The following is a 25,405-nucleotide window of genomic DNA, read 5'->3' as shown; positions in this document are numbered from 1 at the left end:
AAGAGGGACAAAAAGTACTAACAGCCTCCAAAGATGGGGAACATTGAAGCCAAATCAGCATCCTGGGATTCAAGCTCCTGGCTTCAAGTTACTGGGTGGTCCAGCTACCAATTCCATGGGGAGAGGTCACCATACTTCAGTCAAGCTTCTACCCAGCTTCTCCAGTATTCCACAGGCTAAAGTTCCTCCATGATGCTTTACTTTCCCTTACCAGCACTCTAATGCCGCGTACACATGACCGTTTTTAATGTCCTAGAAAAAACGAATTTTTTCTCGACGTGATTCTTGTCAAGCCTGCCTTGCCTACACATGATCGTGAATAAAAAATGCTCGAGCAAAGCGTGGTGACGTACGACGGCACTATAAAGGGGAAGTTCCATTCAGGTGGCGCCTCCCTTTGGGCTGCTTTTGCTGATTTCGTGTTGGTAAAAGTTTGGTGAGTGACGATTCGCGCTTTTCAGTCTTTGTGCTTTTTAGTCTGTTACAGCGTGACGAATGTGCCATCTCCATTACGAATGCTAGTTTTACCAGAATTAGCGCTCCCGTCTCATAACTTGCTTCTGAGCATGTGCGTTTTTTCCCGTTGTTAAAGCCTACACACGACCATTTTTCACGACTTGAAAAACGTCAACGTGAAAAACAACGCGAAAATTTAGAGCATGTTCTTTTAATGACCATGTTTCACGTCGAGGAAAAATGCTCTGGAGCCCACACACGATCGTTTTTAATGTAATTTGGTCGTGTGTACGTGGAATAAGTATCAATCCTAAGCCTCTTTCCAAACACAGGGTCATCCTCTCTAGGCTGAAGGCATACCCCTACATCCCTATCCAGACAGGAGGCCTGCTGTAAGTTTAACTTCTCAAGGGCACTTCCAAATATTTATGCCCTCTCTCAGCCTGCCCCACTGATAATGACCATGACTAGTGGTTGGCCAGGGAGACATAAATATTCATTGTGGTCTGCCACACTATCAGGCAAAAGCAAACAATAACCAGAGTTTAGGAGAGGATCACAGAAAGTGGAACAAACAGGCTTAGGCCCTGTACACACGAGAGGATCTATCCGCTGGAATTGATCTGCGGATCAGTTCCAGCGGATAGATCCGCTGGTGTGTACAACCCAGCGGATCTTTTTCCGCAGATTTTTTTCGGGCGGACCGATTTCCAGCAGATAAAAATTTCTTAGCATGCTAAGAAATCTATCCGCTGGAATCGGCTCCAGCGGATCAATCCGGTGGTCTGTACAGACTCACCGGATCGATCCGTCCGAACACATCCCTCGCATGCGTCGTAATGATTCGACGCATGCGTGGATATCCTTATATGACAGCGTCGCGCACGTCACCGCGTCATCATCGCGGCGACGGCGCGACACGTCACCGCGGACGGAATTCCGCGGGGATTTTGATCTCCTGGTTAGTACAACCAGGAGATCAAAATCCGCCAGAGGATTTATCCGCGGATACGGTCCGGAAGACCGTTTCCGCGGATAAATCCTCTCGTGTGTACCCGGCATTAGGCTTTAATAGGTCACTCCTGCTTAAAAGAGAAGTATGCCATTTTTTTTATTATTATACTTACCTAGATCAATGTAGCATTGGCTTAATGCTGCATCTGCCCCCCTAAGAATGAGAACCAAGAAAACAAACACCACCGATCGCGTGGTTTTCAGAGCTCTGTGAACAGAGAGCTGGTCACTCACTGGAGCGCTGGGCTGTGGAGGGGACGGGAGTGGCTCACTCAGGCTCTCAGTGGCTCGCTGAGAGGCTGAACCAGGTGACAGTCCAGGGTTGCGGGCAGATCCCGACCATATTTTCACGATCTTGTCCCAGCCTGTTTGTGTGACGTCAGCCGACAACAGGCTTCAGCCCGCTGTCTGCTGAAAATGGGTCACAGGAGTGCAGAACGAACTACACTCTGTGACTTACAGGAGAAGTACAGCCAAACGAGCTCTGGTTGTACTTCTTCTTTAAAGTGGTCTAAAGGCAGACTTATTTTTATCTTCATGCATTCTCTGCAATAAGGTAAAAAATATTCTACATGCAGATCCCCCCACCCTTATACTTGCCTGAGCCAGATCTCGATGCAGCGATGTGCACGAGAGCAGAGGCCCTACCCCTAGCCATTGGCTCCTGCTGCTGTCAATCACAACCAGTAAGGAGGCGTACTCTTTATGTTAATGGACACACAAAGCCAGGCTCAGGAGCAAGCCTGCATGCGGCTTGCTATGGGTGCACTCGGTGGGGGTGGGGTGGACAGCAGTGCCACGGGGAACACGAGAAGAGGAGGATCGGGACTGCTCTATGCACAACCATAGCACAGAGCAGGTAAGTATAACTTGTTTGTTAAACCTCATTGAGCATTTACAAACACTTTAAGGCAGCATGGCTACCAACATTTTCTTAAATGTTGAATACCAGAGTACCCCTCCATAATGCCCTTTGTTTATGTAAAACCATTTGTTTGCTTGTAGGTAGTGAACAGGCGGAAGTATCACAAGACAAGCTACCTCTTATTGTTGGATCCTGCCTGGGTGCTTTGGCCTTCATTGGAATGTCCATCATGCTCATCATTATCCTTCTCTTCAAGAGGTCAGCACAAGACATAAATACAGATTTCAATATGTAATAAGTGGCGATGAGCGCTGGATTATGGTGTATTGTCTATAGACAAGAATTTGTTGGTGTCGGAGTAGACTGGAAGCTCATAGAAGCACCATTTCACATATAAAAGTCCAGAATGAGATTTTATTTGTTATCAACAAGAGAAAGTCAATGCATTTTGGGGTGCAAATGTCAGGGCCATTATTGTCATTTAGTGTTCATTAGACATGTGCATTTCGTTTCGTTCCGAATTAGAATTCGGACAAATTTTTCATTATTCGGAAATTCGTATGCATCCGAATTACAAAATTAACGAATTTAAACAAATATGAAAAAACGCGAACAAAATTCGAATTTGAATCGAATTGAATTTGAAAACAAATTCGAATCGAATTTGAAAAAATACAATAAAATAGAATATAAAACAATAAAGCAATAGAATCAAAAAGAATAGAATATAAGTTAATAGAATGTAATAAAATAGAACATGACAGTCTTCCGAAATTCGAATAGTATAAATTTGAATTCTAGAATAGATTGGAAAATAATTAAAATTTATGGAAACTAAAATAGAAAAGAATAGAAAAACAATAGAACAGAATAGAATCAATTATAATATATATTCTATTTTATTTTATTCTTGTTTTTCTTTTCTATTCCATTCTAATCTTTTCTATTCGAATTTGAATCCATTTTATACGAAATTCTAATTTCTTATTGAATGAAATCGAATTTGAATAGAAAAGATTATAAAAGATTAGTTTCATATTAGAATTTGAAAAATTTTTGACCGAATTCCTAAAAAGTCGATCAAATTTGAAAAATGTAATTAGATTAGAAAAATCTACTGCATTTGAAAAAATTCTACCGCATTTGAAAAAAATCTACCGAATTAGAAAAAACTACCACATTCGATTTTTTTTACATATAACCATTTTCCAAAATTCGAATTTCATATAGAATGAAATCAAATTGGAATAGAAAAGATTAGAATAGAATGTATTATATATTTTTTCTATTGTATTCTATTGTTTTTCTATGCTTTTCTTTTCTATTCTATTCTAATCTTTTCTATTGGAATTTGATTTCATTCTATACGAAAGTCGAATTTCAGAAGATGTTATATATATATATAGAGAGAGAGATATAAAATATTTTTTTTCTGTTCTGTGCTATTGTTTTTCTATACTATTCTTTTCTAGTATTCGATTCTATTTTAATCTTTTCTATTAAAATTTGATTTCATTCTATACGAATTTCGAATTTCAGGAAATGGTTATATAAAGTTTTGTTTAAATGTGGTAGCATTATTTCGAATTTGATAATTTTTTTCGAATTCGGTAGATTTGTTTTCGAATGCGTTAGAATTATTTCGAATGCGGTAGAGTTTTTTCGAATGCGGTCGAATTTTTTTCGAATACGAAATAAATCCCGAAAACGAATGTAATGAATGCAACGAACTTAACTAAACAAATTTAATTAAATAACAAATCGAAACTAAACTAAACAAAACACATTTTTTCATCCTGCACATGTCTAGTGTTCATAATGTATTTTTTCCCTTGATTAAGGTATTTAGAAAAAATACTGCATTGTGGCAACTAGATGGTGCTCAGGATCATAGGAGATAACTATATTACTCAAAATATGGCAAGTTTTCTTGGAGCTGTGCAAATGTATGTCACGGTCGTACAGCACATTTTTTTTTATACCTAGACCCCCTGGAGTTTTCTGAAATAAAGACTCATGCCGCGTACACACGATCATTTGTCCAAAAAACAACGTTTTCCCAACTTCATCATTAAAACAACGTTGCCCACACACCATCGTTTTAAAAAAATGCTCTGGCAAAGCGCGGTGACGTACAACACGTACGACGGCACTATAAAGGGGAAGTTCTATTCGCCTTTGGGCTGCTTTAGCTGATTCCGTGTTAGTAAAAGACGATTTGCACTTTTCTGTCTGCTACAGCGTGATGAATGTGCTTACTCCATTACGAACGGTAGTTTTACCAGAACGAGCGCTCCCATCTTGCTTCTGAGCATGCGTGGGTTTTTTACGTCGTTTTAGCCCACACGCGATCATTTTTTACAACCCGAAAAACGACATGGTTTAAAGCGACGTTAAAAAATGCAGCATGTTCGAATTTTTTTTTTGTCGTTTTTCAGAACCTGAAAAATGATGTGAAGCCCACACATTTTAAATGACGTTTTTGAAAAACTATGGGCCAGATTCAGAGAAGAAGTACGCCGGAATATCTGCTGAAACTCCGGCGTACTTTCAAATTTGCCGCGTAGTATCTTTATTTGTAATTCACAAACAAAGATACAACGGCATTTGGCTAAGATCCGACAGGCGTACGGCTCTGTACGCCTTCGGATCTTAGGATGCCATACTTCGGCGTCCGCTGGGTGGAGATCGCATCGTTTTCCGCGAATGTACGTGCGATCCACGAATGTACGTGCGTTCGTCGTATTCTCTTACGTCGTCGCTAGTCGGCTTTTCGCGTCGCAAAGTTATGGCTGCTATTTAGGTGGTGTAACAATAGACAGCCCATGTTAAAGTATGGCCGTCGTTCCCGCGTCGAATTTCAAATATTTTTTTTGTGTAAGTCGTCCGGGAATACGAAAGTACGTTACGCACGTCGCCGTTCAAAACATTACGTCGGTGCGACGTCATTTCGCGCAAAGCACGGCGGGAAATTTCAAAACGGAGCATGCACAGTACGTCCGGCGCGGGAACGCGCCTAATTTAAATGGTCTGAAGTATGCTTTGGACAAACAGATCTATACTCAGACAAGAACGTTAGCGGGTAAACAAAAAAAAAAGAAGAATAGCGAAAACAAAAAATAAAATAAAATGGGCAGACTTGATGGACTACTAATGCCGCGTACGATAATTTTTCGGGTTGTAAAAAACAAAGGGCCAGATCCACGTAGCGGATCGTAATTTTCGGCAGGCGTAGCGTATCATATTAACGCTACGTCCCTGCAACTTTGAGAGGCAAGTGCTGTAGTCACAAAGCACTTGCCTCTAAAGTTACAGCGGCGTAGCGTAAATCTGCCGGCGTATGGGCGCGGAATTCAAATGTTAAAGATGTGGGCGTGTTTTATGTTTATTTTACTTGACCCGACGTAAATGACGTTTTTTCTGAACGGCGCATTCCCCGTCCGTGGGAGTATCCCAGTGAGCATGCTCGAAATGAACCGGCAACAAGCCAATGCTTACGACGTGAACGTCATTCTATGCAAAGCCCTATTCGCGAACGACTTACGCAAACAACGTAAAATTTTCAAAATTCGACGCAGGAATGACGTCCATACTTAACATTGAGTATGCCTCATATAGCAGGGGTAACTTTACGCCGAAAAAAGCCTTCCGGAAACGACGTAAAAAAATGCGCCGGCCAGACGTACGTTTGTGGATTCGCGTATCTAGCTAATTTGCATACTCAACGCGGGATTCGACGGAAGCGCCACCTTCCGGTGGCGTAGTGTAACTGTGTCTGCGTAAGGGAGCGCAATTCAAATGGATGAGATGGGGGCGTGTTTTATGTTAATACGTCTTCACCCGACGTAAATTAAGTTTTTTCTGAACGGCGCATGCGCCGTCCGTGGGGGTATCCCAGTGCGCATGCTCCAAATTAACCCACAACAAGTCAATGCTTTCGACGTGAACGTCATTCTACGCAAAGCCCTATTCGCGAACGTTTTACGCAAACGACGTACACGATGGAAAATTCGACGCTGGCCCGACGTCCAAACTTAACATTGGCTACGCCTCATATAGCAGGGGTAACGTTACGCCGAAAAAAGCCTTACGGAAACAACGTAAAAAAATGCGCCAGCCAGACGTACGTTTGTTGATTCGCGTATCTACCTAATTTGCATACTCGACGTGGAATTCGACGGAAGCGCCACCTAGCGGCCAGCGTAAATATGCACCTTAGATCCGACGGCGTACTAAGGCGTACGCCAGTCAGATTTAGCCCAGCTTCAGGCGTATCTTGTTTTGTGGATACAAAACAAAGATACGCCGGAGCAAAATAGTGGAGCAAGATACGCCGTCGTAACTTGTTCGTGGATCTGCCCCAAAGTGTTTAAGGGTCTAGAAAAAATGAAGTTTTTTTCAACCCGATCATTAAAACAGCCTTGCCTACACACAAAAAAAAACGGCACTATAAAAGGGAAGTTCCATTCGGATGACGCCGCCCTTGGGGCTGCTTTTGCTAATTCCGTGTTAGTAAAAGACGATTCGCGCTTTTCTGTCTGTTACAGCGTGATGAATGTGCTTATTACTCCATTACGAACGCTAGTTTTACCAGAACGAGCGCTCCCGTCTCATAACTTGCTTCTGAGCATGTGCAGGTTTTTTACGTCGTTTTAGCCCACACACGATCATTTTTTACAACCCGAAAAACGACAACGTTAAAAACGTCGTTAAAAAATAGAGCATGTTTAAAAAAAAAAAATTTCAGTTTTTCAGAACCCGAAAAATGCTCTGAAGCCCACACACGGTCGTTTTTAATGACATTTAAAAAACAAAAACGTCATTTTTTACAACCCGAAAAATCGTGTGTACACTGTACGCTGTCACTTTTCTATGTTTTTATAATGGTGTTGAAATCTACAGGAAAAAAACATTCTACAGTATACACAGAAAAGCCTACAGTGCCATCTAGAGTCTATTTAGTAATGGTGCATCCTGTAAATGACAATTTTTGCACGGTATTACTGTAAAGCAGAACTTCACTCTCCCAATCAACATGAACGATTTTAATCCTTATGCTGCCAGCATTAGTAAATAGGCAGGTATATTATATTTACTTTTTTAGAGAGAATTTTGCATTTCTTCAGTTATTTCCTATTCCGTTCCCATATTGCCTTTAGAGTCCGACCTTTGTGGCCATCATATGCCCAATTTTTTCTTTTAGATCAAATTCTCATACGGATTTGGTTATAGGAGTTATTTCCAAGTTTCCAGGCCTTGGCCAAAATGATGTCATACATCCCAGGAGTCTTCAGGAGGGGAGGAGGGGTTTTCTCAGCTAAGCACACCCTCATGCCTGCATGCCTGAGCGAAGGGCAGATGGATTCCAGGAAGTAAAGGTTACATGAATTATTTGCCCTTACTTAAGATAGCCACGGCTAGAAATGCTAGGGGGGTGTTTTTCAAAGTAATTCCCCAATAAAATAAAGCATGGAGACATGGATGGATGGGGGAGTTTACTTTGAATATTAAATACGAATTAAATAGTGTTTTTGATCTGTGACGCTCAGAGGTAGTTGCACTTTAAGTTCCATTTGCTGCCTTTCTCTACCTCCCCTGTCCGGTAACAGAATAGTTTTTTTTTTCATATATTTTCAGTAAAAGAAGAGAAACTCCATACACTGACAGACTGCAGCACTACATCAGTTCAAGAGGTGAGTCGCACATTCGATCGCTCTCTTTGGAAGTGTTCTACAAGTTTCTGATAGGCTCTGCCTGTGTAGCTTAAAGCTCTGTATAATGTCCCTGGTATTGCATCCTGCACTAGGGTGACCACATTTCTAAACTACCATTCAGGGACACCCTCCCTTCCCAAAAATCAGCTTGTGCTGTAACGAATCACAGCACAGTGATTGGACACAAGAGGTGGGATTTATGATTTCTCCAATCACAAGCAGGGGGCGGGGATTGTGCTCCTCCAGGCATTCCCGGCTAGAACAAGTACTGTCAGTGAGTAAAGCGGTGATGTGGCGGCCTTTATTGGGGCATCAGATTGGCACTGGGGGGGGGGGGGCAGTGTCAGTTTCATTCTGGGACACTGTATTGACCTGGAATGAATGTGCCCGGGATAGACCTGCAAAATGCGTGACTGTCCCGGGCAATCCGGGACACGTGGTCACCCTATCCTGCACAACGGCATCATAAGTCCATACATTTCTTCATAATAGGGTTTTCTTCAATAATATTCTTTTGCTTATGTAGATGTAATCCCTAATTGGTTTATAGTTAATTGGCCAAAGCACTGTGTATAATAAATAATTGTCAATCTTTTTTTTTTTATTAGAAAATATTGTTATCATTTTTTTTTCCCCCTTTTGTTTAATCTCAGTGTTGCTGATCTCCTGCAGCCTCTTTGCATCCACCCCCTTCTTCATGCCCTTTAACAATGACTGTATAGAATTTCTCAGGGCGGATTTCCTGGTGGTGACAACAGTGGACCAATGACTGTGTAATGTTTGTTTTTCCATCAGAAACCTTTCTGACAGGGTGACAACCCATGAGCACAATTGGGAGGCAGGGACAGGGTGTTGTCACCAGAGCTTTTTTTCTCAGAAAATAGGTGCAGGAACTTAATCACGACCCCGTTCAGATTTCAAAAACAGTACAGGGGTCTTAAAGGGGTATTAAATACCAGGATTGCATTACATACAGAGTGCAGAGTTCAGGGGCTTACACATAGAGTGCAGAGCTGTCACTTGTAAACACAGAAACCAGACTTCTGTGTTTACAAGTGATTGTGGTGAGCAGGCACCAAGGGGTCTGAGCCAGAGGTGGTGGAACTGAGTTCCCCCTGAAAAAAAGCCCTGGTTGTCACCCTGTAATGCCGCGTACACACGATCAGTCCATCCGATGAGAACGGTCTGATGGACCGTTGTCATCGGTTAACCGATGAAGCTGACTGATGGTCAGTCGCGCCTACACACCATTGGTTAAAAAAACGATCGTGTCAGAACGCGGTGACGTAAAACACAACGACGTGCTGAAAAAAACAAAGTTCAATGCTTCCAAGCATGCGTCGACTTGATTCTGAGCATATGTGGATTCTTAACCGATGGACGTGCCTACTAACGATTGGTTTTGTCCGATCGGTTAGGTATCTATCGGTTACATTTAAAACAAGATTGCTTTTTTTTAACCTATGGATAAATAACCGATGGGGCCCACACACGATCGGTTTTGACCAATGAAAACGGTCCATCAGACCATTCTCATCGGTTTAACCGATTGTGTGTACGCAGCATAATAGGAAATGGATGAACAAAGACCATCATGACAGGAACACCAGTGATTCATTTTTTTAAAAGCTGTAGATGTTAAAAGACTGATAATGAGTTTTGAAATGACATTAACATTGTAAAGATAATGTACTTGACCTCCAGAAAGGTTTTACCCCCTTTATGGTCTGGGCATTTTTTGCTATTCAGAGCTGTGCTAATTTCACTGGTAATTGCGCGGTCATGCAACACTGGACGCAAATTTAATTTATATAATCTTTGTTCACACAAATAGAGCTTTCTTTTGGTGGTATTTGATCATCTCTGCGGTTTTTAGTTTTTGCGCTATAAACAAAAATGGAGCGACAATTTTGAAAAAAAATAATATTTTTTACTTTTTACCATAATAAATATCCCCCAAAAATATATAAAAAAACATTTTTTTTCCTCAAAAAGTGTATTTTTTCCCAAAAAAGTGCGCTTGTAAGACCGCTTCACAAATACGGTGTGACAGAAAGTATTGCAACTACCACCATTTTATTCTCTAGGGTGTTAGAATAAAAAATATATATAATGTTTGGGGGTTCTAATTAGAGGGAAGGAGATGGCGGTGAAAACACAGGGGAAGCTCCATTAGCACAAGATGCCGCCAGTGCACAGAAGGAAGCATAGGCCTGCAGAAGGCCGCAAAGCCGTGGCCTAAATTACTGGCCGGCACGGCCCGACGCGATAGCGCGGCGGGGGAGGTGGGGGCACACAGAGACACAGGATGGGGTATCCTATCCTATGCTTCCTTCCCCAGGTGCCAGGTCGCTAATTCTGGCGCCCGAATTTCGTCGAACCTTGGTCTACTAGACTCTTGCTTGGACAGATTTAAGTGAGTTATTTCTAGGAATTACAGGCCTAAAATATAAAAAGCCAAATTTCCATGCAAAATAATTGTACCGCTTTCAGCACCAAAAATCGGAAAGAATCATACCGCCAGGGAGGTTAATGGACGCACCGCCACTGTTCACGGTGGGGATGGTGGGTTCCAGGTGATGTGCAGTGTTAGTTTTCCGCCACACATAGCGTTTTGTTTTTAGGCCAAGAAGTAAAATTTTGGTCTCATCTGACCAGAGCACCTTCTTCCACATGTTTGCTTTATCCCTCACATGACTTCTCACAAACTGAAAACAGGACTTCTTATGGCTTTCTTTCAACTATGGCTTTCCTCTTGCCACTCTTCCATAAAGGTCAGATTTGTGGAGAGCACAACTAATAGTTGTCTTGTGGACAGATTCTCCAACCTGAGCTGTGGATCTCTGCAGCTCCTCCAGAGTCACCATGGGCCTCTTGGCTGCTTCTCTGATTAATGCTCTCCTTGCCCGGCCTGTCAGTTTAGGTGGACGGCCATGTCCTGGTAGGTTTGCAGTTGGGCCATACTCTTTCCATTTTCGGATGATGGATTGAACAGTGCTCCGTGAGATGTTCAAAGCTTGGGATATTTTGTATTAAAACCTAACCCTGCTTTATACTTCTCCACAACTTTCTCCCTGACCTGTCTGGTGTGTTCCTTGGCCTTCGTGATGCTCTTTGTTCATTAAGGTTCTCTAACAAACCTCTGAGGGCTTTACAGAACAGCTGTAAAACACATAGGTGGACTCTATTTACTAATTAGGTGACTTCTGAAGGCAATTGGTTCCACTAGATTTTAGTTAGGGGTATCAGAGTAAAGGGGGCTGAATACAAATGCACACCACACATTTCACATATGTATTTGTAAATAATTTTGAAAACCATTTATCATTCTCCTTCCACTTCACAATTATGTGCCACTCTGTGTTGGTTTATCACATAAAATTATCCCGATTAAAATACATTTTTGGTTGTAACGTGACAAAAATTCCAAGGGTATGAATACTTTTTCAATGCGTTGTAGTACCCAACAAGTACTCTTTCCTCCTCCTAACCTTATTTGATGAATGAGCACTTAGACAGAAAGTCTGATTTGGATTTTCAGCTGATGTGAGGTACTTAAACAATATAAAGAGAGGTGGCATAGCGAAAAAAAAATTATATACAGTATACTGGGTTTTGTTTGTTTAACAAAAAATAAATAAATGTTGTTTTGCCTGCAGGTTTAGGAGTGAAGTATTACATTGATCCTTCCACATATGAGGACCCCGCCGAGGCTGTGCGGGAGTTCGCCCGAGAAATCGATGTCACCTTTGCGAAGATTGAAGAGGTGACGGGAACAGGTATGAGGCGCGCTAATGTGGCCTCTCAATATTTTTGTACATCATTTTAGCATTCCTTAGGTGCTAGACGGCATCCTTTAGGCCCCTTTCACACTGACACGTTTTTCAGATGGTTTAGCGCTAAAAATATCGCTGCTATACCGCCTGAAAAAATCGTGCCCTGCAGTCTTCAGTGTGAAAGCCCAAAGGCTTTCACACAGAAGCGGTGCGCTATCAGGACCGCTCCAAAAGTCCTGCTAGCCGCGTCTTTGGAACGGTATAGGAGCGGGGTGTTTACCGCTCCAACGCCACTCCTTCTGATTGAAATCAATGGGAAACCGCGGTAATACCACCGGCAATGCACCTCTGCAGAGGAGCATTGCCGGCGGTATTAACCCTATTTTGTCCGCTACGAAGGTGACGGTATAGTGGCGCTAAAAATCACGCCGCTGTACTGCCACCGCACCTCCTGTGCCCAGTGTGAAAGGGGCCTCAGTGCACGTGTATCAAACACAAGCCCACGGGAATGAATTCTATGGCCCAGATTCACAGAGAGCGGGCGCACATTACGCCGCTGTAGCGTAAACCAATGTACGCCACGCCGACGCAGCGCAGAGAGGCAAGCATGGAATTCAGGAAGCCAGTGCTCCCCACGCTGCGTTGGCGTGGCGTAGGTTTCGAAGGCGCAGGCCGGCGTAGGTGTAAGTGGGCTTGACCCATGCAAACCCATGCAAATGAGGCGTGACCCCATGCAAATGATGGTCCGAGCGCCAGACAAGTACGTTTAATGAACTGCGCATGCACCATGACGTGGACGCATCCCCCTTGCGCATGTTCACAACCACGTCGGAACAACTGCCTAAGATACGCTGGATCACTGCGTACGCCATAAACGTAATCTAGGCCCAGCAAGACACACGTCCAACGTAAAATACGCCGGCTTGGCCGGCTTGTGTTCCCTGGTGCAGACTTTTTCATATCTGCTGCTGGGTTACACCTCCTTTATGGGGCTTAACTTTACGCCGGACGTACAACTTACACGCACCTTTCGTAGCCTGCGCCGGGTTCGTGAATCGCCGTATTTCCCTCATTTGCATGTTTGAATGACTAATCAATGGGAGCGGGACCATGCTCCCAGCCTAAATGTGCGCCCACTCTACGCCGGTGCAAGCAAGATACGTCGGCGGGGTGTAGCCTGGTTTTAGGCGCATCTCTGTTTGTGGGTCTTGCTCACAGATACGATGGCGCACATTTGCACTTACGTCGGCGTAACTTGTTATACATCGGCGTAAGTGCTTTGTGAATCCAGGCCTATATTCCTTGACTATGGTATAAATACATACACCCTTATCTGCTAAGACCCACATTTTACTCAACTTTTACCTTAAATAAATAACTGAGACCACTACTGTAATCTTTGGAGTAAAAACTGGCCGTAGCAGCCTCCATTTATTTTTAAATAACCTTTTTTAAATATTAAAGCACATTAAATAACATTTCCACACATAAACATAAGTAAACCTGAAACACAATATTAACACTACTGGTGCTGGACTTTGCAGGCACATTAAACCATTTTAACCATGCTAAAACTTTTATGAGCACTGCGATACCTAAATCTGGTCTTAGGCCTCAAGCCGAAAACCTGACTCAGAGACGACCTTACCTGACCGCAGTGCCCCTATTAACCCCTTCCCAGCTACACCTTGGTAGACTGGACTACCAGCCCCTTCAGAACCCATACCACCTCTGGGTAATGGCATCCACTTTAGGGTACTTTCTTCTCCTGCAAAGTCCAAAACACCCGCCGCCGCCACGACATCATAACTTCGCACCTGTGTGGAGAGACAGAAAAAAGAAAAAACAGGAAAGCACCCCAGACCACAAACACCATATCACATCCCCATTTTTACCCCCATAAACCAATCGCCCCCTCCAACCAACCAGCAAAAAAGGGAGGGTGGGTGGGAAACTTCGCCCCTCGTGCTGCTTAGCCCGGGAAGCGTGGGAGGGTGATTTATAACCTCCCCTCCCACCGCTCTCCTTCACTGCAACCCCTCCCACTGACCATGGCAGGGCTTTCCTTTAACCCCGTCATGGCCGGCCCTGCGCCTATGCTGTGGGTTTTTTGCTCCGGGCCTCTCTTGACTATGGTATAAATACATACACCCTTATCTGCTAAGACCCACATTTTACTCAACTTTTACCTTAAATAAATAACTGAGACCACTACTGTAATCTTTGGAGTAAAAACTGGCCGTAGCAGCCTCCATTTATTTTTAAATAACCTTTTTTAAATATTAAAGCACATTAAATAACATTTCCACACATAAACATAAGTAAACCTGAAACACAATATTAACACTACTGGTGCTGGACTTTGCAGGCACATTAAACCATTTTAACCATGCTAAAACTTTTATGAGCACTGCGATACCTAAATCTGGTCTTAGGCCTCAAGCCGAAAACCTGACTCAGAGACGACCTTACCTGACCGCAGTGCCCCTATTAACCCCTTCCCAGCTACACCTTGGTAGACTGGACTACCAGCCCCTTCAGAACCCATACCACCTCTGGGTAATGGCATCCACTTTAGGGTACTTTCTTCTCCTGCAAAGTCCAAAACACCCGCCACCAGCACCCAAAGGTAACTCCTTACCTTTGGGCGCCCCTCCACACCCTCAACGCTCGCTGGATCCCGTCTTGCAGGCCCAACACCCACATGTCAATCCCCACGTCGGTCAAATGTACTCCATCTTTCAGCTGATACCTCCACATATCCACCTCCAGCTCAGGGTGTCTAACCACCAAGCCCCCATTCCTGATCACAAACTTAGCCACGTCCCGATTGATCTTCCTCCTGGCCCTGTTCACGCCTTCCCACGATCTGGCCATCCGCCATGTTGACCTGCCCACAATGTCGGACCATATCACTACCGTATCCGGGTAGGACATGCGAATTCGCAGAAAATCGAATTTGATGTCGCGTGCGACATCCAACATAGTACGAATCCCAAGGTCGTTGCCCCCCGCATGTATCAATAAAACATCCGGCGGGCGATCCAACCGTGCAAACTTGTGCACTTCCGGCACCACCCTGCTCCACAACATCCCCGGGAACCCCAACCACCGCACCATCGCTTCCTGTCTTGGGATCCCCAGCTGTCGACCGTCCGGTCGCCTATCTGCTCTTGCCGCCCCCCTATGAACGAAGGAGTGGCCCATTATCCAGACCAGCCCTTGTCCCGCACCTGAAAGACAGCAAGTAAGAAAACCATCACAAATAAGTCCCATCGGGAGACGAACCCCATCCCCGACCCCAACATGTTCCCTTAACCAAAAAACCCCCGTTCCACTCCCACCAACATTGGAAGTGGCCCCTTAACCTTCTTGGGACGTATGTTAACCTGCACCCCCACTCACCCCTAGTTCTACCAGGAGCTGGGGCCTAACATATAGTCGAAACCTCCTGGACTCCCATCTGCCAATCTTCTTCACCAATTCCTCATCCAAGCCACAACGGGCCGCTTCCGTCGCAGCCCCAATCCGAAAAGAATGCGCCGAGAACTCCTGAGCCACAAGGCCCAAAGCCCCCAGGCACCGTCTAAACACCGTCACGAATTGATACCGCGACAACGCCGTACCATCCTCATGCAGCAAAAAAGACCCGCCCAACTCCGGCCGTACGTCCAAAAATTCCTGCACCACCCTAACAGGGCATAATTCCGACCCCTCAATAGGGAAAACTCGCACCACTTTTCCCTTCCCTTTCTGGTCCGTCTTGGACCGACGTAGTAACATTTTCACCCCTTCTCGCGTCCATGCCACATCACCGGCCAACATGCCACCCTGTACCGTCTTCGAGGGGCTAACCAATTCCCCTATTCGAAAAGCTCCAAAAAACGCCAACGCGAACGCCACCCTAAACAATAACACCTCAAACTGGGACGAACAAACTGTCCCCAACTTTCCCATAATACCCTTCAATATTTCAAACGACACCGGGCGCCGAGAATCCGCCCGACGCCCCTGTTTCCTGTAACCTTTTAGGGCCTGCCGGACACAAAAGTCCTTCGTAAAGTCCGGACACCCTTGCCACTTAAACAGAAAAGCCAAGCCGGCCAATTTTTTGTCCAACATGGACTGAGACACCCCGGCCTCCATGTTCCTGGCCAAGAAATAAATCACCAATCCCTTGACCTCGGGACCGGCCGGGTCCACCTCGGCCTCCCTAACCAACGCCTGCCATTCTGCCCAAACCTTCTCATAAGCCCTCCAAGTGGTCACACTTACCGACTTTTTGATCCAACTGGAGACGATTCCAACGGAATCCTCCAAAGCCACTCCGGACAGGGTACCCCTTGCTCCTCTGCCTCCGGCGCCAGCTCCCGAAACCGGTCCCACTGAAAGCGAGACAGAGCGTCAGCCACTACATTCTCCACCCCCGGTAGATGCACCGCATACACAAATATGTTCATCTGCAAACAGCGCAGCACCAGGTGCCGTAATAGCCGAATAACTGGAGGAGAGGACGCCGTAACTCTGTTGATCACCTGGACCACCCCCAGATTGTCCCCATGGAACCGCACCTTCCGGTCCCGGAAGGCCGCCCCCCACAACTCTACTGCCAGCACCACCGGAAACAATTCCAACAGCACCAAGTTCTTTGTGAACCCCGCCTCCAACCAGGCCTGAGGCCACGGGCCCGCACTCCATTGCCCCTGAAAGTATGCCCCAAAACCTGCGCCTCCGGCCGCATCCGTGAACAACTCCATGTCAAAGTTACTAACCGGACCGGACATCCACAATGCCCTGCCGTTGAAAGATTCCAAAAAGGAGTGCCACACCAACAAATCCTCCCTATGTTCTTTCCCCAGGCGCACATAGTGCCTGGGTGACCTGACCCCCGCTGTGGCCGCCGAAAGGCGCCTGCAAAAAACCCTCCCCATGGGGAGAATGCGGCACGCAAAGTTTAGCTTCCCCAGGAGCGACTGCAGCGCTCGGAGTTGCACTTTCCGCAAACCAACCATCTCCTGTATCTCAGCCTTGAGGCCTTCCAGCTTGTCCAGTGGCAACCTACATTCCATCACCTCCGAATCAATTACAATGCCCAAGAATTGGATGACCGATCTCGGTCCCTCCGTTTTCTCGGGCGCCAGCGGCACACCAAAACGCTCCGCAATGTGTTCCAGCGTGGCCAACAACACTGCGCAAATCCGTGACCCCGCCGGTCCAACGCAGAGAAAGTCGTCCAGATAGTGGATCACGGAGCTCACTCCAGACACATCCCGAACCACCCACTCCAGGAAAGAACTAAACCGTTCAAACAGCGCGCAGGAAATGGAGCAGCCCATCGGTAGGCACTTGTCTACGTAGAACTCCCCACCCCAATGGCAACCCAAAAGCCGAAAACTATCCGGGTGGACCGGCAGGAGCCGAAACGCCGCCTCAATGTCCGACTTGGCCATCAAGGCCCCCCGGCCATACCGCCTAACCCAGCCCACCGCAGCGTCAAAGGAGGTGTAGCTCACCGTACACTCCTCCATGCTGATAGCGTCGTTAACCGACCCCCCCCTTGGAAACGACAAATGATGAATGAGCCGGAATTTGTTCGGCTCCTTCTTAGGCACCACCCCCAAAGGTGAAACCACCAAATCGTCCAAGGGAGGCGAAACAAATGGGCCCCCCATCCTGCCCAACGCCACTTCCTTCAGCAGTTTCTCCGAAACCACCTCCGGATGTTGTAACGCGGAACGCAAATTCTTTGCCACCGGGGGGACCACCGCCAACTTGCACGGAATGCTGAAACCCACGGAGAATCCCCTTTCCAACAACAGGGCGGCCGCCCTGTCAGGATATCTACCGAGAAACGGTCGCATCCTTTCCACCATCACCGGAGTCCTCCCTCTTACTTGAAGCATCTCCGGAACGGCCCTTGCCTTGTTTAAAACACCGGGAAGAGGGGTGATTGCCACCACAGCCGGAGCACTCGTGCTTGAACCGGCAAGACCCTCCGAACTTGCAGTTTCCTTCGTTGAACTGCCAGCAGACCCCCTTTTTCTTTCCGGCCGACTGTCCTGGGGAAGAGGTTCCACCTGCCCCCCCCCTGAAAAAACGGCGTGGACGTCCGTGGGGCCGACATAAGCCGCATCCAAAGGCCGATGTCTTTAGTGTCCCACCTAATATCCGGCCTGATAGCCCGGCGTTGCCGGAACTGCTCATCATACCGGAGCCACCCCGTGCCCCCGTAGCACCGGTAGGCCTCGCTAATCGCCTCCTGGTAACTAAAAAGCGCCGAACAGTGTTCGGGGTTTTTCTCGCCGATCACGCTCGCCATGATCGAGTATGCCTGCGACCAGTTCGCAAAAGTTCTAGGTATAAGCCTATACCTCCTCTTCTCCTCGTCCTCTTTTTTGGACTCCTCCGGCTTAACCCTATCCAGGTTAAACTTTTCCAGCGGTAACAACGCAAATATCTCTACATATTCGCTCTTCCAAATCTTTTCCCGCACCTCCGGCTTCAAATGTGAACCCAGCGGTGCCTCATAACAGGTATACACCTCCCCTTTAGCTGCGTCCGCCAACCGGACCAAATCCCTCTTCTTTGCGGAATCGACCCCCGCATCTCCTTTATCCGCAGGCGGCACCCCATTCCCCGTTGCCACCGCCCCTACCTCTTGCCCCTTGTCCACAGGCACCACTGGCCCCGACACGGCGACCGCCACTGCAGGTGGCGTGACCCCGGACCCCCCCGCCGGACCCCATGCTGCCGCGGGGCTAACGGCGGGGCTGCTCCCCCCCTTCAGCTGGCTCACCAATGCTTCTAGGCCCACCAAAAACCGGTGCAAACCCCCATCCTCTCCCGACTGTTCCCCCAAGGCACCCGAACCCCCACTACTCGCCCCAGCGGGCACCCCTAAACGCCTACGGGGACCCCCCCGTCCCCCCACTGACACCCCCACATTTTGTACATTAGAAGACAAAGCCAAAAACGACTCACCGGGCTGTCTGGAAGCAATCCCATCAGCCGTCCGGCTTGGCTCCCGCGCTGCGACCTCCGTCCTGGGCACGACATCCTCCTCCGACAGCTCCCCTTCCGATCGATCTCCCGGGTGACCCTCCTCACCCGATGAAAGCCCACCAGGCGACTCGGGCCTGGGAGCCGTGGGCCCAGAGCTGGACTCGCTCTCGCTGCGCACCCTGGACCCGTGAACCGACTTCCTCGTTGCTTTCCTCGGTGCCTCGTACATTCTGCCGTCTTCCCCTCCCCCACGCTCCCTCACCACGGGGCTGGATTGGAGGTGGCTAGCCGCGGATGCTGGGAAGCTAGCCACCGCAGGGACCGATGTGCGTTGCTGAGGCTCTCGGCCCTCCGGTGCAAAACCGGGGTTGGAGCCCGCATCCCTCCGATCGTCTCGCCGAGCGGACCTGGCCGCCGCAGAGGAGCCCCCTGGCCGCCCCCTCCCTGCCCCACGCTGCCGCTCAATGGTCTTCTCCTGGCGCCCCCCCGCCGCTGTACGTTTCGCTGGGGGGCCCGAGGGGGCCCGGATGGGGCTGCCCTCCCTCCTATGGGACCGGGTGGACGGACCAGGTGAATAACGCACAGGGGGCCGGGACACCCGTGAACGCGGGGTGTCCCCCCCCCCCCCGGCCCGGTGAAATAGTCACATTGCCCCGCTCCGCAGGACGAGGCCCATGCGTTACTGTGGTGCCCCCCTCCCCCCCCCGGACGGGTGAAACCGACCTGGCATCCCCCTGTGGCATGAGCGGCCCCAGCAAGGACTGGAGCCACCCCTCTCCGCGGCGATCCGCCTCCTCCCTGAGCTGGGCGAGCATGGCCTCAACCCCGGACATGGTACCAGGCGGCTGGGTGGGAAAAAAATCAACTCCCCGGCTGCGGACTAGCGGCGCTCGTTTTTTTTTTTTTTTTTTTTTTTTTATATAACTTGTACCTGTAACAGGTAGCCTGGGCTAGCGCCCCCCGGTCGCGGCCTGCCTCTCAGCAGCGGTGTAGATGGTAGCAGGAAAAACGGGCCCACCCGGCGCCCCTGTAACAATCCGATCGCCCGAAAATTTAGCCCCCGGTCGCGGCCTGCCCCTCCCTGGAAGTTCTGGCAGAGCAAAGATGCCCAGCAGCTCTAAGTCCGTCGATCCCGCAAATAAAGCCCCCGGTCGCGGCCTACCTCCCCCGGATGGTTCTGGCAGAGCAACAGAGTCCCCAGCAGAAACTTCGCCCCTCGTGCTGCTTAGCCCGGGAAGCGTGGGAGGGTGATTTATAACCTCCCCTCCCACCGCTCTCCTTCACTGCAACCCCTCCCACTGACCATGGCAGGGCTTTCCTTTAACCCCGTCATGGCCGGCCCTGCGCCTATGCTGTGGGTTTTTTGCTCCGGGCCTCTCTGGATTGTTAAAGGGGTTGTAAAGGTACAATTTTTTTTCCTAAATAGCTTCCTTTACCTTAGTGCAGTCCTCCTTCACTTACCTCATCCTTCCATTTTGCGTTTAAATGTCCTTATTTCTTCTGAGAAATCCTCACTTCTTGTTCTTCTGTCTGTAGATACACACAGTAATGCAAGGCTTTCTTCCTGGTGTGGAGTGTCGTGCTCGCCCCCTCCCTTGGACTACAGGAGAGTCAGGACGCCCACTAACACACATCTCCTTTCTCTATCTGCAATGTAGAGAGCGTCCTGACTCTCCTGTAGTTCAAGGGAGGGGGCGAGCATGACACTCCACACCAGGGAGAAAGCCTCGCATTACTGTGTGGAGTTACAGACAGAAGAACAGGAAGTGAGGATTTCTCAGAAGAAATAAGGACATTTATTTTTTTCATATTTAAATCTTTTATTTTTTTTTTCTTTTATGGTAAGGTTCACAGAAGGTTAACATATCTTATACAATGGATACATAATCATATAGTTCTTATCACTACACACTTATGATGGGCTAGCAAATAAACAGGTTGGGATTCAGAAACTTAAGAAGAATAAACCAAAAGCAGTACCTCCCCGGTCCTCTTGCTCTATTCCCAAGCCCGCCTGCCTTTTATCAGTAACTTCTTTTCCCGTTTCCTAATACCACTGTATTGACCTCACACTTCTTCCTCCCCTCTGTTCCCTTGTCCATTCCTATACCCCACCTAACCCCCCCTTAAACCTAGAATCAGCATAATCCTCAACAAAACAACAACCAAAAAAAAAGAAAAAGGGAGAAAACCCCGCCAACCCCCTCCCCTCCTCTCCCTCCCCTACCTCGCCGGAGACGGACGGATCCTCCCTTACTTCAACCCTTCGGCCTCTCCCTTTTCACTTCTACCCAAAAAGGAATCTTCTCTCCCCTATCTATTCCTCCAGTAATCTCTTCCCCTCTTCCGTACTCATAAACTGATTCCAACCTGTCCAAGTTTCTACATACTGTTCCCTTTTGTTCCGGGCTGAGAGGATCAGGTCTTCTATAGCTCCAGTCTCTCTCACTCTATTGAGCCATCTCGCAATGGAGGGTGATCTACTGTCTCTCCATTGTAATGTTATTCCATTTCTGGCAGTATTTATCATGTGACATATCACCATCTTTTTGTACTCTCGCACTGGGATTTGTGAGCAATGGAGCAGAAAAAAAGCTGGATCCTCCTGAATCTGGTGCTCCGTAAATTTTTGAACAATTCTCTGGACTTCCTTCCAGTAATCTCTTACTTTTGCACAGGACCAAAATATGTGCAGCAAGGTTCCCTGCTCCACACCACATCTCCAACAGTACTCTGAGTAGCCTTTAGAAAATTTATGTAACCTTACTGGTGTATAATACCATTGGAACAATAGTTTATAATTGGATTCCTGTATTCGCGTAGATATTGAGGAGTTTAGTGCTAAGTGAATTATGTGTTTACGTTGAGTCTGTGAGAAATTTCTCCCCAGATCTCTTTCCCATTTCCCCAGTCCCGGCAACTCAAAATCCTCCTGAGGGGAATTCAATAGTCTATACATCTTTGAACTCACTCTTTGTATTGGTTCCTCCTCGTCGCAGTATTGTTCAAATGTTGTTAGTTGTCGCCGAAAATTAGATGGTTGTCCCAGGGATCTTAAAAAGTTGCTTATTTGAAATGCTTGCCAAAAGGATAACTCATAATTCCCTCCTCTCTTTGTTAGGGCCTCCAATGATGGCCACATACCAGTTTGCAGAAAATGTGATACCTGTACTTTACCCCTTTGTTTTAATTTATTAAAAACTGCTCCTGCTGTACCTGGCATGAAGCCTGGGTTCCCTAATATAGGGAACAGGGGAGAACACTTCGATGAGAATTTTGGATTTTTACATATTTTAGCTGCGATTGACAACGTTGGGCCAATTATGGGATGTTTCTTCATCTTACTTGGCAATAACTTATAACACCAAGGGGCTCTACTTAGTGTTATTGGACAGGTCTGCTGTTCTACCTCAACCCACCTTTTATAGTGTCCGTTTCTACACCAGTCTATCAATCTCGTCAAATGTGCCGCTTGATAATATTTGGCAATATCCGGGACTGCCATCCCCCCAAAACACTTGGGTAACCTCATCACCTCTTTCTTAATTCTTGCCTTTTTCCCTGCCCAGATGAATTTCATCAGGAGGGCACTAATTTGCCGTAGGAAGGCCGATGGTATCAATATCGGCAGTGTTTGAAACAAATACGTAATCTTTGGCAAGATGCTCATCTTGACTATATTATTTCTGCCGAACCATGAATGTAGTCCATGTTGCCATTTCTCTAGTAGCATTCTTATTGAAGTAAGAAGAGGTGGAAAATTTATTTTAAAAACTTCTTTTATGTTTGCTGGAATCAGGGTACCCAAGTATTTTAGCGCAGTCTTCCACTTAAAACCAAAGTTTTGTTGTATAATTGACTGTTTCTGGGGTGTCATTGACACACTCATTGCTTCAGATTTTGCTTGGTTTATTTTTAGGTTGGAGAGCTCTCCGAATTTAGCGATTTCTTTGACGAGATTGGGAAGAGATACGTGAGGGTTTGATATAGTAAACAGCAAGTCATCTGCAAATGCAGTTATTTTATGCCTTCTCCCCCCTATCTGTATACCCCGTATATCCGGATTTTGGCGTATTTTATTTAATAAGGGCTCCAAAGATAGCACAAATAGTAGCGGTGACAGGGGACATCCCTGGCGCGTTCCGTTTGTGATTTGGAAAGTTTTAGAGAACATCCCGTTAACTCTCACTGAGGCACGTGGGTCTGTATAAACACTTCTTATCCACCTTAACATATTCTCCCCCAGGCCCACGTGTCTCAGTACTGAGAACAGGAAATTCCAGCTCACTCTATCAAAAGCCTTCTCGGCATCAGTATTTAGGAACACGCAAGGGATGTCCCCGTCAGTGGCCTCCTGCACCAGATTAAGAACCCTTATTGTACCATCTCTTGCCTCCCGTGTAGGTACGAATCCGACTTGATCCATATCGACTAGCTCGGGTAACCATACTTGGATCCGTCTTGCTAGTAACTTCGTAAAGAGTTTTAAATCGGAGTTTAACAATGAAATCGGCCTATAGCTGCCGCACTCCGCCGGATCTTTCCCATCTTTGGGAATGACTATAATTTGAGCTAGTAATGCGTCCGGCGGGAACCCAGCCGTCTGGCCTACTGCATTGAGAAACTCTGCTAACTGCCCTCCCAGTAGTGTTACAAATTCTTTATAGTATCTTATCGTATAGCCATCCGGTCCCGGGGCTTTCCCTTCCTTCATAGTTTTTAACGTTGCCTCTATTTCTTCTATCGAGATGGGGGTGTCTAAACTGGCCTGAGCTATTGATGATAACCTAGCTAAGTCCATTGCTGAAAGATATTCTTCTATTTTGGGTGGGGCTACTGGTAGCTGTGCCAAATTATATAGAGAGGAGTAATATCTCCCAAACTCCTCCACTATCTCCTTTGGCGTACGTTTTAATTGTCCCTCCTTCCCCTTGATTTGCGGGACATACGTTTGTTGACTCTTCTCTTTCAATTTCCCAGCTAGTAGTTTACTACACTTGTCTCCAAATTCGTAATTTATTTTCCTTCCCCTTTGTATTATTGCTTTGGCCTTATAGCGTAGGATCTCTGTCAACTGCCTTCTCAGGTGGCTCAATTCTCTGCCTGTTTGAGGGGTATGTGTCTTTTTATGTTGTAGTTCTAATTCCTGGATCTCTGTTAGTAAATTTTTAACCTGCTGTTCTCGCTTCCTTTTTAGAATCGATCCATGTCTGATAAGGACCCCCCTGATCACCGCTTTGTGCGCTTCCCACACCATCCCTAGATTACTCCCGGGGGTAGCATTCATTTGGAAATATTCTGTGATTTCCCGAGCAACATCTTCTCTCACTTCCCTATTCTGCAAGAGGCTTTCATTTAGACGCCACCTTCTCTCCTGTGCAAGCCCTATGCCAGATAGTGAGATACGCAGACTAACTGGGGCATGATCCGACCATGTAATATTACCAATGGACACCTCCTTCACAGAGGAGATCAGATAGTGAGGTATCATGAAGAGATCTATCCTGGAGTACACCTGGTGGGGATTGGAGAAAAAGGTGTAGTCCCTCTCTTCCCCATGTAACATCCTCCATGCATCCACCAGCTGGATTTCGTACAGTCTACGTAGGACCTCCCGTCTGACCCCCTCTGTGATAGACGAAGTTCCCCTTGAGGTATCTATCTTTGGACATTTGGACATTTAAACGCAAAATGGAAGGATGAGGTAAGTAAAGGAGGACTGCACTAAGGTAAAGGAAGATATTTAGGGGAAAAAAAATTGTACCTTTACAACCCCTTTAAACCTTCTGAATCTCCAAAGAAAAAGAAAAATCTCTGTACACTTTTCCGGTGAACTAAAATTCTGTAAAAGAAAAATTGGCAGATTTTCTTCTCTTCGCTCGTCCCTGTTTATAAAAATCCCCCCGCTCGGTAATTAGAATTAATGTCGCTCCTTAAAGTTCATCTGCGGCGGAGAAGACGGCGGCCCGTCATGTGGAAATAATTTCCTGTTATGTTAAAACGTGTTAAAAATTTGTCCTGACATCTTCCTTGTAATGAGATGAAGATACGATTAGATGAATATTTCCGAGGACCTGAAGGCATTTTATGAGAAATACACGATGAGTTTTCTGTTTCATTGGACTAACTCGCAAAGAGGAAACACAAATGTTTTATTCCTGAACAGAGGCATTAAATACCGAGATAATATGCAGTAACCCTTCCTTCCGCCTGAAAAACCTTCTTATAGAAAATGACATTGTGAATGTGAATCTTTGTTTCAATATTTGATACATTACATATGATTGCATACTGTTTATTATATATATGGATTTTATTCAGTTAACTTAAAGGTGTATATGTAAAAATGTAAAACTGCATGTACACATCGCTCTGTGCAAATAAAGGCAGAATCAAATGTTATTAAACTTTTTTTCTCTCAGGGTCAAATGTTATACAATCCTGCATATAGAGTCAATTAGGAAAACACATTATGACCACTAGATGGAGCTGAGGAACATAGTAAATAAGTATGTGTTTTCTATGATCATCAGCTCCATCTAGTGTCCATAATGTGGTATTTACTATATTCTGCATAT

At 46.5% G+C, this 25,405-nt stretch overlaps 1 protein-coding gene across 2 annotated transcripts in view; it reads left to right on the top strand.

The window, feature by feature from the left end:
• Window positions 1-25,405, top strand: part of LOC120946898 (ephrin type-B receptor 5-like) — a 103,747-nt gene that overhangs the window by 61,299 nt on the left and 17,043 nt on the right. For both annotated transcript variants that reach the window (XM_040361721.1, XM_040361720.1), the window contains exons 8-10: window positions 2,476-2,593; window positions 7,973-8,028; window positions 11,709-11,828. In XM_040361721.1, coding sequence (XP_040217655.1) covers window positions 2,476-2,593; window positions 7,973-8,028; window positions 11,709-11,828 — 294 coding nt within the window. The remainder of the gene's footprint in view (window positions 1-2,475; window positions 2,594-7,972; window positions 8,029-11,708; window positions 11,829-25,405) is intronic.

Source organism: Rana temporaria, chromosome 8 (assembly GCF_905171775.1).
Source record: "Rana temporaria chromosome 8, aRanTem1.1, whole genome shotgun sequence".
In the NCBI taxonomy this organism is placed as follows: Eukaryota; Metazoa; Chordata; class Amphibia; order Anura; family Ranidae; genus Rana; species Rana temporaria.
This window is presented reverse-complemented; position numbering and strand designations above follow the sequence as displayed.